This window comes from Ipomoea nil, unplaced genomic scaffold (genome assembly GCF_001879475.1).
Source record: "Ipomoea nil cultivar Tokyo-kokei standard unplaced genomic scaffold, Asagao_1.1 scaffold0465, whole genome shotgun sequence".
Lineage (NCBI taxonomy): Eukaryota > Viridiplantae > Streptophyta > Magnoliopsida > Solanales > Convolvulaceae > Ipomoea > Ipomoea nil.
The window spans coordinates 1,127,416-1,142,934 of NW_017616893.1; the positions used below are offsets into that span (position 1 = coordinate 1,127,416).

At 32.7% G+C, this 15,519-nt stretch overlaps 1 protein-coding gene across 4 annotated transcripts; it reads right to left on the reverse strand.

Annotated features, from left to right (window-relative positions):
- Window positions 1-2,155: 2,155 nt before the first annotated feature.
- LOC109172991 (protein trichome birefringence-like 5) lies at window positions 2,156-7,078 on the reverse strand. Of its 4 annotated transcripts, none has more exons than XM_019322236.1 (6): window positions 6,348-7,078; window positions 5,368-5,560; window positions 4,737-4,930; window positions 4,257-4,412; window positions 2,561-2,919; window positions 2,156-2,494 (listed from the first exon to the last, which is right to left on the reverse strand). In XM_019322236.1, the coding sequence occupies exons 1-5, from the start codon at window positions 6,950-6,952 to the stop codon at window positions 2,580-2,582; spliced, it is 1,488 nt and encodes a 495-aa protein (XP_019177781.1). In that variant the 5' UTR covers window positions 6,953-7,078; the 3' UTR covers window positions 2,156-2,494; window positions 2,561-2,579. The 4 variants fall into 4 exon arrangements, with proteins under 4 accessions (XP_019177781.1, XP_019177782.1, XP_019177780.1 ...); XM_019322237.1 differs by having other exon boundaries at window positions 2,156-2,919; window positions 6,348-6,541; window positions 6,593-7,077; XM_019322235.1 differs by having other exon boundaries at window positions 2,156-2,499; window positions 2,570-2,919; window positions 6,348-7,077.
- Window positions 7,079-15,519: the final 8,441 nt, after the last annotated feature.

The window sequence follows — 15,519 nt, forward strand, 5'->3', positions numbered from 1 at the left end:
GGTTCCGGATCTGATTCGCGGTTTTGAACCGTCTTTATTTTAAAATTTTATTTTTTATTTTAAAATAGTCTAAATTCAACAATAAATGTATTTTATTTTTTCAGTTCGGAACATGAACCGTCCGTTCCGGTTCACGATTTTAATAAACTCTAAATATCGAATTTCAATTCTAAATTGTAATTAGAATATTTCGGTTTGGTTGCTATAGTGTTTGTTTAGTTTGAACCAAATTATGGTCATAATTTGTTGGAGAAAAAAATAAATTAAATATTTAGTTTAAAGGTAAATATGTCCATTTAACATTTCAGGGGGGAAAACATCCACTTCAATAATTTAGGGGAAAAAAATGCTATAGGTATATAACTCAGGGGGGAAAAGTGCCATTTTCCCAAAAATTAACAAAGAAAGAATAAAATTCAAAAGTTCAAAAGTTAGTTTAAAAGTGTCATTTTTCATTCATATTTAAATATAAAATTATTCACCAAAATTTCGATGTCAATTTCTTTTAAAATTTTATTTTCAATTACAATTAAGATCAATCTATGAATTCAAAAAATAAAAAAATAAAAAGAAATTATCAAATATAAAAAATAATAGATTATATCTAAAAAAAAAATTAAAAAAAAAAATTGGACCTCCAAAAATTGGGCCGCTGGCGATACTGGCCAGATATGGGACGACAAATTATATCGTGCACTGCGCATCAAAACGACGTCGTTTTGTTTAATGAAAAGAAACGACATCCGTTTTTCGCCGTTCCGCACCCTTTCGTAAAAAGTAACTATGTTATTTAATTTCATTTTGTATACACTGCAGTTTCAGTTCAACACAACTATAGTTTCATTTCGATATAACTACAGTTTTATTCGATATTCATAGACTCAAATATGTGAAAATGTTATTTAATTTTATTTTATATACACTATAGTTTTATTAAAACACAACTGCATGATCATTTTAATATAATTACAGCTTCATTGTACAATATACACTCAAATATATGAAATGTTATTCAATTTCATTTTATATACACTGCAGTTTCATTTCACCACAACTACAGTATCATTTTGATATAAATGCAGTTTTATTTGATAATATAAAAATAATACGTAAAGCAGTGACGGTTTAGATATATTGTCAGTTGGTAATTAACATACAAAAAAATACACACTCCGTTAAAACTAACGACACCGTTTTAATCGCGGTACACGTACGCCGCGGTCCACGATATAACGACCCATATGGGACCAGCCCTGGACTATCAGTAATGGCAAATCAAAAGAGGTATTGGATCTCCCTACTTATTTGTTTTTATTTTTCAACTTTGTCTTATCTATTTTGGGTTTGTTTCTTCCTACTTCACCGACGATATTCAACTTTAACTTTACCATCACTATTTACCATACTTCAATACGGAGTACTTTGCAACATTCTTTATTGTCTTGTTTAGCGTGAAGTTTTCTTTTTACAACCAACATATATTCTGTTGACTTTACGCTCTAATAAACGAGATAATTCCCCTCAAAAAAAAAATTAAAAAAATGAGATAATTTATTAAAATTTGATGATTTTAAGATTTTTATTTAAATTACATGCATCATCAAAATCTATTTAATTCAATTATTTCTAACAAATTCTCTCCTTTTTATTATGACAAAACTTATACTCCAATTAAATGTTGTGTACGTAATAACAAATCAATCAAGGTGATTTTATAAATTTAAACATGAGTTAATTACCGAAATGATCTTTTAACTATAACAAAATTACCAACTTGGTGTTTGACTATTTTTTTTCCTAATTAAGTCCCTCAATTTTAAAAATATTAACCAATTTAGTTCTCCGTTTGTTGAGCCTTTAGACGTTTGTTTACTCGAGATCAAATTAATAATTTCACTATAGTCAGGAGATCATTTCGATAATTAACTCTTTGGTTTAATAAGAGAGAAAATTGTGCATGTGATAACTGAAATAATCCATTGACTATAGCAAAATTACTAATTTGATCATGAATAAACGGATGTTTAACGACTAAACAAATGGAGAACCAAATTGGTTAAGATTTTAAAGTTAAGGGACTTAATTAGACCAAAAATAAATATAGAAAAAATAATTAAAGACCAAATTAATAATTTCAAACATTTACCAACAAACCACATAAAACAGAATTTTCATCAAGCATAGGATCAAGTGATGAACACAGTAGAGTTTAGCAATCAGGGCTTACTAAATCCTACAAAAGATACATAAAATTTACAACAACGATCCTAAAGCGAAAAGCTAAGTAAATCAACATAACCAAAAATAATCAGTCAATGAAAAAATTACAAATGGGACTTCTCATATTGAAAGAGCAAGGCCAGAACTCTTACTAGAGGATTAACAATCCCTTTCGTTAATGTGAAGACATCATCGATCTCTTCACTAAGGAAAGATTGTTAACCCCATCCCGTCCCCTAAACAAGTATAGCAATCCTCGTACTGAGTATTTGGATGAGTTAAAAATAAAGTAAATATGGGATTAGAAAGGCTTGTTGCTAGTCCTATTCCCACCCAATCCATGAACTAAACAAACCTTGTTAATGTTCATTGATTGAAGAGGTTTGTTTCAAGACCAAAGTGGCGTAGATTAGCTCATTCCAAGCATCAGGGACTCCCGGGAGACACCAATGGCTGCAATCTTGCCGTTTGGTGGAAACCTTTTTCCCGTCGGTCACCATTTTCCCGTATACAGATGGGTGGCCATCCTTCCGGAAATTGGTCAAACTTGTCACATTTAGTAGCACAACGGGTGTCTGCATTTCTTTGATCACTTCTTCCACTATCTTCATTTTCAAAGGATAGTTATCAAGGATGGCTCCACTCAAAACCGGTTTACTCTCACCATTACAGGTTCCACCAGAATCCCACTCTCCACCTCTGTTTCAGAAATTGCAATAACCCTTTATTTATCACATGATTCTCAACAGATAAAGAAAAAAGAGGCCTAGCCTTTCCAACAAAGCAAGTGCAATATCGGAGAAACAGAGAAATACTAAAAGATTAGACGCTTAAAAAGGGCAATCAAAGCAAATAATGCAACCAATATGAACTCCTACAGGAGGGAAACTTCAAAAATAGTTCTACTAGACAGTGCTGGAAAATAAATAATGTGGTCTATTATCTATGTATTGGTTTAAAAATTGAGCTTTCTGACACAACAATAGTTTAGGCCTTTTGGCACTTTAATGTATATACTTTCAACAATTCAACATATGCACATTGTTGCACATACTAACATCTTGACATGTTACAAAGCCAATTTTCCAACAAAATTCCATGGGCAAAATTACATTCAGTCCCTGAGTTATAGTGATATAGCAGTTTTAGTCCCTAGTTAGGGTGTGTTTGGTTCGCACATGGGAATCGGAATTAGAATGGGTATCAAATACTTGTAATAGTAATGGGTTTTGGTGAAAGTATTTTGCATGTTTGGTAGTAGGGTGGAATGGGAATGATTAGGCTAAGGATGAATAATGGGATGAAACCCTAATAAAATAAGGGAATGGGTTTTTCTATTAATGGGATATTCCAAACCCATAGTAGTGTTTTAAAAACCAGTCAACCAAACAATAACAATCACTTTCATACCCATACCTGAGTGCTAAACCTGCCAACCAAACACACCCTTAATAATTTAAACATAAATTGTCTTCAACTTTCAAATTTCATTGTGATTTTGCCATTCCATTAATCAGGACTCTTTTTTGGTGTAAAAAGTGGGGTTATGTTGGTCAAAATGCCCCCCTTTACCATGCAAATAGTATATCCACTATCAAATTATTAAAATATCGAAGTATATTTAATAATTAAATTTAATAGTGGGCATATGATGAAAATTCAGTAACTTACAACTATCATGGCTAGCCAATATTTTCATGTCCAGATCACTGAAGATGGATCATTTACAAAAGAAAATGAAAGGACTATCCATAAGGTAAACTTTTTTCTTCTTGATGAAATACATAAAAGATCACTTTACCCTACACTAGTAGCTTAATAATGTAATGTGAACTTTTTATGCAATGAAACTTGGTGGACAATAGCTGAAAAACATGTTTAGATGGAAAAGTACCAACTTCCAAACTATAAAGGTGAAGTACCAAAAAAGGATAAAACTATAGAAGACAAACTGCAAAAAGCCCTAAAAAAATTTACCTGAGTTCTATAACCGGAATAAAATTAAAGCTAATCATAAAACTCAATTTTCTAAGTACCTGAAATGAGCAGATGAGTACCCTCGATAGAAAACCAACTTTTTCTGTTTCAGATGTTCATCGATCCAACTTGCCCAGGTCTTCAAGGCTCTTCTATAAGCTTCAACTGCATCAAATTTGGGGTAAATATACTCGCCCTCCTTATAGTAATTTTTCCTGTAATATAGCAACACATATCAGATACCTTTGCATAGCCACTTACAAAAATCAAAGCCATGCTTGGAATAGATTACAAAGTACTAATTTCTCAGCTGCATTTCAGTACCATGCTATGTTTTTAAAGTAGTTTAAAGCCACTCATGTGTCTAGACTAGACTAGCTAGAAGCAAGAAATATATCATGCCCTTGAAAAAGAGAGAGAAAAAGGAAACGCACACATAGAAGAAGCAAGGAGAGAATCATTCATGGCCTATATAGCAGAGTGGACATTATCTTTTGTAACTCAAAAACCTTGCTAGGAAAGATTGCATGTTGACATACCCCCTCGCTGTCTTTCCGTGGGTCCACCAATGTCCAGTATTGAAAACGAGAATGTCAGCACGCTTCCAACGAGGAGCTGTTTTATCAATGCGATCTATTGATAAAGTTGGATTTGAGCTACCACGTGCATTGATGCGCACTCCCTCTTTGACAAGAAAATGTGATCGCACAAATTCCACTGTACAGTTAAAATCCTGTCAGACAGTCAGAGATCAATCCATTGTATTAGTATCCTTCTAACATGTTTAGATGCAAAATAAAATTGAAGCAATCATCATTTTAGTATTTAAAAAAAAAAAAACTGAAAATGAGAACCCACCCCACTTGTGTAAACTTGAAAAAAGAATTTACAGATGTACTGTGTGCATATATGATGCATTTGTGCTTTTTTTGGTAAGTCAAATATATTATTCAAGCTCAGTTTGGCATACCTAACTTATAAGCTAGCTGAAAGCTGAAAGCTTACCAAACAAAGCTTATAGCTTATTTGTAGCTTAAAATAAACTATAAGCTCTAAAATAAACTCTACCAAGCATAACCACAAACATGTAAGGAAAAAAGAAAAAGCAATCTAATGGCTGTTATTTATATTCAGTAAGGAGAAGTCTTGGTTGTTGCAAGTTGCAATCACCTCAAATTTGAAAACATAGTAGCCTCTTCCCTTTGTTATTTTATATCCATGTATCTCATACATTTTACTCTTATTGACCAGTCCTTCACGAAGAACGCAGAGCAGTGACTCAAACTGGTTCCGGTTCATGGAATCCCCAACAAGCATCAGCCTTTTCCCTTTCAATCTCACCAAAAAGTCAGTTGCATTAAACCTGGAGAGAAAACAATATTATATCCAAATTTCACTGGCACAAAGAGATAAATATACTACAAGTGATTTCCTGATACTATATAACTCTATGAGTTTACAACAGAGTTAATACCCAAAATGGTCCTCGACAATGGTGGTTTTTCTTGATTTCATCCTAAACGAATTTTGTGACCCAATGTAGTCTCAAACTTGTGTGTTTTTGCTCAATGTAGTCCTCGTTTGTTATTAAATAGAGGGACCATTTGGTAAATGAGTGGCAAATATTACCATTATCAAATTGTCGCTCTATTTAACACCAATTGGACGGAATAACAGATGGAAGACTACATTGAGCAAAAAAACACAAGACTACATTGGGTCACAAAAGTCATTTATGACGAAATTGAGAAAAACTACAATAGTCAAGGACCATTTTAGGTATTAAACAACAAAAAAAAAAAATAGTTAATACCAGCTTAAATCAACCAAAATTTTAATTTAACCACCCCTGGTTAATGATTAAATTTGAAAGTTGAAGAATCACGCGATTGGTTAAATTTGAAAGTTGAAGAATCATGCGATTGGTTAAATTTGAAAGTCAAAGGATCAGGCGTGGTTAAATTGAAAGTTTAGAACTAGCCAGTGCTACTATATAGTATGACTCTAACTCTACAAGTAGTAGTTCCATTAAAGTAAAAGCTTAAGAGAAACAGAGAAAACCAGAAGACATAGCCAAACATTGATCATACAATTTGCGAAAATTAAAGTAAAGAGCAGTCCATTCTACATGGTTATGAAATGAAACTAACCTTGGAAGATCACAGCCATCAGGTTTCCATTTCCAATTGAGATACTGAGAGTCAGGCCTGCCATTGCGCTGACAATCAAAGGCTTCATCCACGTAGGGGCAAGACCCAGGACTATAAATAGGGTGGTGGTCCTCATCATTCACCCAACTCCCTTTATAGAAATCACACCCTTGAGCTCTATCAGCCCAACGACTCTCCTCCTTAGCGGCATTGCTCGACGGCACGGCCGTCACAACAACACTCGCCTCCTCAGTGACATTGGAATCAGCCGCTTCGCCCCCCACGACGATTGGGAAATTGGGCGTCGGTTGTTCATCGATTACCTCGAAATCTGGGATCGAGACGACGGGTTTAGGCGTCGGGTTTGATTCATTGCGCGGGTCCTTAAATTGAGCGTCTATGGGTGTTGGAATGGTAAGGGGAGTGGTGGCGACGCGGAATTCTGAGAAGATATCTCTGTAGAAAGTGAGTTTGGGCTCGAGAGATAGGCTGCTGAAATAGAACAAGCTGAAGAGGAAGAGAAGGAGCAATGCGGTGGTGGAGAGAGTGTAAATGCCCTTCTGCTGAGAGAGAGAGGTGTAAGAAGAAGCTAAGCCATTTGCCATGGCGGATTCTAATTCGCAATTTTTATTTTTATTTTTTTGCGTTTTGTTCTTTCATTGCCATGAATCATTGGTATTGTCTGGGCCAGCTGTCACGGCGCCGGTAAAGCACGCAAGAAGAGAAGAGCATGTCAATTTTAGTCCGATCCTATAAAATTGAAAATTTTCAAGAACAGAAGAAATCATATGCATGGCATGTCAACTTTAATCCGATACTATAAAATTGAAAGTTTTAAAAGTTAGGGTAGAAATATTTTAGTATAATAAAAATATAACTAAATTAGAAATTGATAAGCACATTGATTTGAACCGACTAACTCAAAATTTAGTGGACTAGCTTAGGAGTAAGTGTGAAGTGACTTTCAAAAAAAAAAAAAAAGTGTGAAGTGGCGTCCCGCGATTTGGGGTAAGTTTGGAGGTAGATTTTAAAATTTTAATATGCATCCACATACGCTAAGGTGTAATTCAATCCAATTTGATCTAATGTTATTTGGCAGATTAAATGCGAATAGGATGACGAATTTTAAGTTTAAACAATAAAATAAATTATAATACAAGATTTTAAGTTTTTTAGAAGAACAAATTAATTCATTAAATCAATTGTGAGACAATCAACAATGAAATGAGGAGGGGTGTCGAACCACTCCCCCACACAAAAACGGTTTAGCTTTCCGCGCAACAATGTGGGCATCACCCTTCGCAGATCGCTTAGCAAAGTAGAAATGTACATCATTTATATGAGATGCAACTTCTTTAACATCATCAATAATAAAACCAAAATTAGAATAAAAAGAGTGAATTTAAAGCATGAAAAACTAATTGTGAATCAGTCTCCAAATCAACTTCGCCTAATCCTGTATCCTTTAATCAGCTAAGGGCTTCCCGGATGCACACTGCCTCAGCTTCTTTCACCCCATAGCAACCACTCATATACATTCCTTTAGCAGCCAGAAATCGACCACCATCATCTCTAAGTACCCATCCAAGCCCCATCCTATTGTTGCCAACATCTAATGCGGCATTCATATTTAATTTTAGTAGGCCAGTCGAAGCCAAGGAGGTAGCCATTTCTCAACATTGGTTTGTGCTGCCATGTTAGCCACCTTCTAATTTTCCAGAAACCTGATAGCAGAAGTAGCAACATGATCACGTACGAACAAAGGGAGTCCCATTCCAAACCTTATTGTTCCTACTTCCCCATATGCCCCAACAAATCATTGCAACATCTCCTTCACATCATGACTAACGCTATCAAATAAGGCAAATAACCAATCCACAACATTACCTTAGCTAGCTTGCTCGTGTTGGACCATTGGCATGCCAAGATTTATCCACACAATGTTTATCTCATGGCATTCCACAAACAAATGATACGCAGACTCGTCAGCATTCCCACACATAGGTACTAGATCAAATGAGAACAAGTCCATAAGAGAGAAATAAGAACAAGTCCAGCAACTAAAATTCTGCCTGACACCCAAGTGTTTATATAGAAGATTAGAATTTAATAGCATTAATCAATGGCACAAAAATTCAATTTAATAATCAGATTATAATGTTTGAAACGATTATACTTATTATCGAAATAATATTTGCGGTTACAAAATTAACTACAATTCACCGATCATTAATTACGTGTTTGAAAACACTTTGTGCGCCCTGGCCTAAAACAACGTCATTTTTATAAGTTGTGTGGGGGAGTTGACGTGACGGACACCGTTCCGTCCATCCAATCACGTTACATGTTTTTTTTTTTTTTTTTTTTTTTTTTTACACTTGTGTTTATGTGTATTCTATTAAGAGTTTCTGTGTATATATTATGTTAAGAGTTTATGTGCATTATGTATTATGTTAGATTATGTGTATTATATTAGGAGTTTATGTGTATTCTACTATACAATTCTGTACATTTGAAACAGAGAATTTTTTTTTAATTTTTAGAAGTTACCGGAAGAAACAGGAAACACCGTTGCATTGTGTGTCTTGGTGCACGATATAATTTGCCAACATTATTGATATCCTCACGTAAATTCATTATATTTACAACGTAGATCCTTTAATGGGCCAATGTTTTATTTAATAGATCAAGTGCTTCATCCATTTGTATTTTAAGTAATGACTGGTTAATTTGTTCAAAACATTTTTCTAGGGGTTTCACTGTTGAATTATAATGAACCTATTTTAGGGGTGTATTCAATCATGGCTTTCAATTCATAGAGTTTTAAAGACTTTAAATTCACAGACATGTTTCATCTGGACAAATTATTCTGTGGACCCAAGGTGAATTCGGGTTCAAAATACACAATTTACATACTCAATGTTCACAATTTTGTAAAAGGTAAATTAATTGTTAACATTCAATATGTAAATTGTGAACATTCAATATATAAATTAGGGATAAAGTACAAATAAGCCACTGAACTATTTGAGAAACTGCAATTAAGCCATCGAACTCAAATAACCATCAAATAAGCCATTGAACCCGGAAAAAAAGAGCAAATAAGCCATTGAACCCTGAAAAAAAAGCAATTAACATTTTTTATAGGTTAACTCCAAGTTTTTGCTGATTGGATTGCCAAATATTTATTTTATTTACGTTTATTATTTTTTTTATTAATATTATCCACTTGGATAGTATTATATTTTAAAATAATTATAATCAAAATAGTTTTATCTTGTCGAGATTTGATTTGTTTATTTATTATTATTTTTTCACTAGATCTTTTGTTTAAAAAAATAATAATAAATAAATAAATTAGATCTAGACAAGACAAAACTACTTTGATTATAATTACTTTAAAATATATTACTATGTAGATGGATTATAATAATAAAAAAATGTAAATAAAATAAACATTTGGCAATCCAGTCAGTAAAAACCTGGAGTTAACCTGTTAAAAATGTTAATTGCTCTTTTTTTCCGGGTTCAATGGCTTATTTGGGGATTATTTGAGTTCGATGGCTTAATTGCTTTTTCCCAAATAGTTCAGTGGCTTATTTGGACTTTATCCCTATAAATTATATATTTTGAATTCGGATCCATCTTGCAGGGTGGACTTTGGTCCATTGTATAACTGTCCTTAGCTTTGATTTACATAAATTTGTTATGGACATGAATTATAATTTTAATGGACATGTAGTATAGAGTTAATGGACATCCCGTGTTGAGTTGATGGATATAGTTAGGATGGATCACTTCTATAATTTGTAGGCCCGTTATAAAATATAATGCATGTGCACTACACGAATAAATTAAATGATCTTCCTTTCAATGCATATATACCATTAGTTGAGGCAAATTGTTGAAGGTCTTACTTCTTCTTGATCGAGCATGACTAGGTTAATTAGGCACACTTCATTGTGGATGCAGATGTTTTGAGGTGGGTGTGAAAGTGATTGTGCGTTGCGGTGGTGGCTGTGACCTGTAAATGTAGTATTTGTGCATTAGTGTTCCAGTGTTGATGTATCAATATTCTAATCTTGGTGTATTATGTTGTTCATTGTGGTGCATTATACTATCGTTAGGGTTTGTTTGTCTATGGAGTTTTTTTTTTTTTTTTTTTTTTTTTTTTTTAAACTTATGATGTAGGTGTTAATATTAGTGATTAAAAATACTAGTTTGTTTCCATCCATAATGTTTGAGAAGAAACATGTTTTCAAAGCATATATAGTGTAGAAGGAATGTTCGCCATTTTTGTTGCGATTGGATGTTTTTGGGTGGACTAATAATATCCTTTAATTTTAGGAGATGGATGTGTATATATTATATACGTTAATATCTTGATTTTAATGGTTTACATTAAACCACAGTTCTCATTTGGGACATGGCTCTCATCGGGGTCGAACCCTATATATATTAAGTCAAACTTTAAACTTTGGTGCAAGCTAGTAAATGTGTTATAAGTGCAAGTAGCTGGTGCATGCACATTTGCAAGTAAAAAGTGCAGGTAATTAATTCACTTACAAGTGCAACTACTTTCACCTACAAGTGCATGTAATTTTGCCATGTTAACATTCAATGATCTGAGTTCGTTCTGTTTGGCATCGCTTTTGTTATTGCGGGGAGTTCAGAGGGTAGTTAGTACCCGTGAAAATCACCCGCAAACATTCATGCACCTATGTGTAACTACTTATAACTATAGGTAACTATAAGTGCACTTAGTACTAATGCTTAGTGTAAATTTTACTTGCACCTATAATACATTTTACATGCACTTCGATATTCAATTATTTACGAAAATGTCACCGCATTTTTTTTTAAATCAGCGTTTCTCATCCATTAGATCTAGACACGTAGACGAATAGCAGGCACTCACATTTCGCTCTTGGGCGTGCCATTCGCACCAGAGTACAATAATATATATATTCTGCGATCTAATCGTTGCGTTAATAAGATTTAATTTGCATATTGCCCACGCAAAAAATTAATAAATGCAGGAAATGGACCGAATGAACTGAACCATATATGTGTATCCACCCAATCAATTCCATTTAGGGATGACTTAAAGAAATCGGAATTGATGTAGGGAAGGCGCAACGTAACAGGAATGCGTGCAATTGGATGAATACATATTCCTCTTTCTAGAACGTACATGACACACACACACGCCTAACCATAATATATATTATTTCATTTCATTAAAAACTGTTTGATAAATAAGAATCATTGATATTTGGATCGTCCAGGCCGGCCGGGACCAAATGACACGATCTGATTGATCCACAAATGCAGCCTATTATTTTTATTCCATCATATCACCAGAGAAACACAAAAAGCATAAAGCTGAAAATATATTCTTTGGACTACAAGTAATTTGGAAAAAGTGCCTTAGCACTAGTGGAATATAATTTTATTCTCAATAATTCATCTATCCTGCTTAGAATGAATAGCATCACTTTACGCTTTTCCTCTTTCGCATTATATTTTATTTTCAGCATCTCCTGCGCTAGCTTCATTACTTCTTTTAAGCAAATCTTCAATACTTCCACATGTAGTGTTAAAAAAAATATAATCCAAAGGAGGTCCTTGTGTTTATTTAGGTTTTATAATGAAATATATATATATATATATATATATATATATATATATATATATATATATATATATATATATAGACACACACACACACACACACCGATTCAAATGCAGTGCTTTCCGTGCAGCTGGTGCAAATTCATCATTAAGTATGCAAAATGCAACACACAGTGTTTGGACATGTAACACAAAAAAAAAAATGCATCACACCGTACCACACTTAATGGTGAGTGACAGCATAGTCAAATAGGAAGCATTGTCTGCACGAGATCCTGACCCATATATATATATATATATATATATATATATATATATATATATATATATATATATATATATAGGGTAGAGTTCCAGTGAGAACGCGCATTAAATGTGTGCAAACGCGATTTAGTGTGTATGCACATATTTAATGCGCGTTTGCACACACTTAATCTAATATAGACCATTAAAAAAATATTAGATGGATGTACATGATGTGTTCTCACATTCTCACCTAAGCACATGTTCTCATATGATCCTAACTATATATATATATATATATATATATATATATATATATGTATGTATGTATGTATGTATGTATGTAGTTAGTTCATAAATAGTTATGTTAATACGATAGTAAAATATTTTATATCGTGCTAATATTATATTTTTTTAAATTTATATGATAAGATATGTAGAATAGCATAATGTTGGGAGTAGTGGTCAAGGGAACCAGGATCAACTACCCCCTTCCACTCCTCCCTCCTCAACATTTTTGTTTTTCAAATTACAAGTGTAGCCTTATCCTTTTTTTTTTTTTTGAATATAGCCTTATCCGTTTTATTCTTTTAAAATACGACCTCTAATTTTTAAAGCTATATTATATATTTACAATTTATATGCATTTTGTAGTCATTTATAGGGTTAATTTAATCTTTCTTTTTTTTTAAAAAAGGGTTAATTTAATCAATTTTGCTATTGCTATTCTAAAGTCAAATCTCGATTCAATGCTACAGTTATAGGATTTTACGTAAGTTATTTTTCCTAATTTAAGTCAATTATTAAAGTGACTTAAGAAACACCAATGCAGTATATTAAATTATATACTTCAATTCAACAGCCGATATCTATACTATCATATATACATTGGTTATAAACAAAATGACATATATTATTTTTTAAAAGTAAATGGATTAAACGTTGGTTGTAAGACAAAACTTGCATTTATAGACGTTCTTACAACTGACGTATATTAATTATTTTTAAAAAAATTACAATAGATCTATTGTAATATTTTTAAAAAATAAAGGGAATATACATCAGTTGTACGCAACAACCGACGTATACTTCTATTAAAAAAATAAAATATTAAATATTACATATCACTTACTAAAATAGCCTGTATCCAAAAATATTCAATTCAAACATCTGTCAACAACAATTCATTCAAAAGTACCTAAACAATTTCTAATAATTCTTCACTAATATAAGCATCACATTTATATAAGCATTTTTTTTTTTTTTTTTGCATATTCTAGAAATCGCTTAACTCCGTCTGCATATTCATCGCTCAAGTGAAATGCACTTATCCAACTATTGTCCATGATCTTTTTGTCAATATCTTCGCCCCCAACAAGATTGATTCAATTCCCCAAGCTACGTCGATTCAATTAACTTTTGTTAATACTAATTCAACAAATTTTTAAAATAATATAACAATAATTATAGCTAATTTAAACACATACAATGGTGCGTCCAATCACCGGATGCACAAGTGAAAGCAGAAAGTAAGAAAAATACATAAATCATAGTGTGACCAATCACTAAATGTACAAGGAAAAGCCGAAATCAGGAAAAAAAAAATAGAGAGAAATCTTACTTCATTGAAACTCACAACAAACGTGCACTCACCGAAGAAAACTGGAATGTTGTCCACACCGAGAAAGAAACCATGAATGAATTTTGAAGCTAATCACCTATCTCCACAACTAATTTGTAATCATTGATAATTAAAGAGACACACCATTAAACTAACATATATCACTCAAGCTAAAAGTTCTGTTTGTAAATTAAATAAAATATTATTTTTGTGTTTTTTTTAAAAAAAAAAAATCTTTTCTTTTAAATAAATTTCAATTAAATAACTTGAAAATAATACTAACCAAATTACACAATAATATAACTATATAATTCGTAAATAACCAGGACTATGTGGTCTAATGGTATCCGGGTTGGACTTCCATTTGGAAGGTTGTAAGTTCGAGCCTCAGTGGAGGCGTTAGTGGCTCTTTGTGTTTCAGTAGGTTGAGAAAGTATATGAACAGATACTACAATGTAATAGAGCTAGTAGCATTCAAAAAAAAAAATATAATTCGTAAATAATTTAATTTAGCACAATATAACCTATATTCATGCATATTATCACTATAATTCAACAAAAATTCAAAAAATAATTTTAAATTAAACAATAATCCTAAATAACCCTAAATTCAACAATAATATACTTAATAATCGTAAATTCAATAAACATATCCAACCAAATTCAAAAAATACATTTAAAATTTAAAAATCAAAAGAACATTCGAAAAATATATTTACAATTGTTAAAAATAACAGTGTTGCAAAAATCGCGCCTAGGCGCTAGGCGGGCGTTCTAAGCGCCCGCCTAGGCGCCCTAGGCGGTCCCCAGATGCCTAGCGATTTTTTCAACATTGAAAAATAATAAAAGAAACTTATGAAATAAGTGTGACCGTGACAACAGCTGGACTGGCAAGAGCAACGACGACGTGGACAGGCGAGGGCTTCAACAGGTGTGCGTGGTGACGGCCAAAGCCGGCGTGGAGTGGGGCTGCAACGACGACGACGACAACAACAACATGCAACTATTAGAGATAGCGATGGCAGCGGTGCGATTGTGGGAGATAGCAATAGTAGCCGCCATTGCGAAGGACACACGGAAGCAACGATGGCAATGTTGGTGATATTGGGAGGGGAGGGGAGGGGGGGGGGGGGGGGAGGGGAGGGTTTTCTAGCCAAGATGAAAGAAATTTCGAAGTGCTTGTTTCACTCTGGAGGGTTTTGGGTTTAAGGAGAATAAAATTTTGATATTGAATGATATAACGTCAGTTCAATACAAACCGACATTGTATGTGCATAATTTTTTTTTTAAAATGTATAAATTAATTTGTATAAACCGATAATATATATATATATATATATATATATATATATATTTTAAAATACATATACGTCAGTTTGTATAAACCAACATAAAATATGTGTGTGTATCTCTCTCTCTCTCTCTCTCTATATATATATATATATATATATATATATATATATATATATATATATTAAATTGAGGATATAACATCGGTTCATAATAGAACCGATGTTATATCCTTCTTACGACATTGGTTCTTTGCAAACCGACGTCATATATTTTTAATTTAATATTTTTTAAAAAATAAATACATAGATTTTTTTAAAATTTGATGTAGACTATAATATATATTATTTATTTTATTGGTATTTGACATCAGTTATTTCAAAA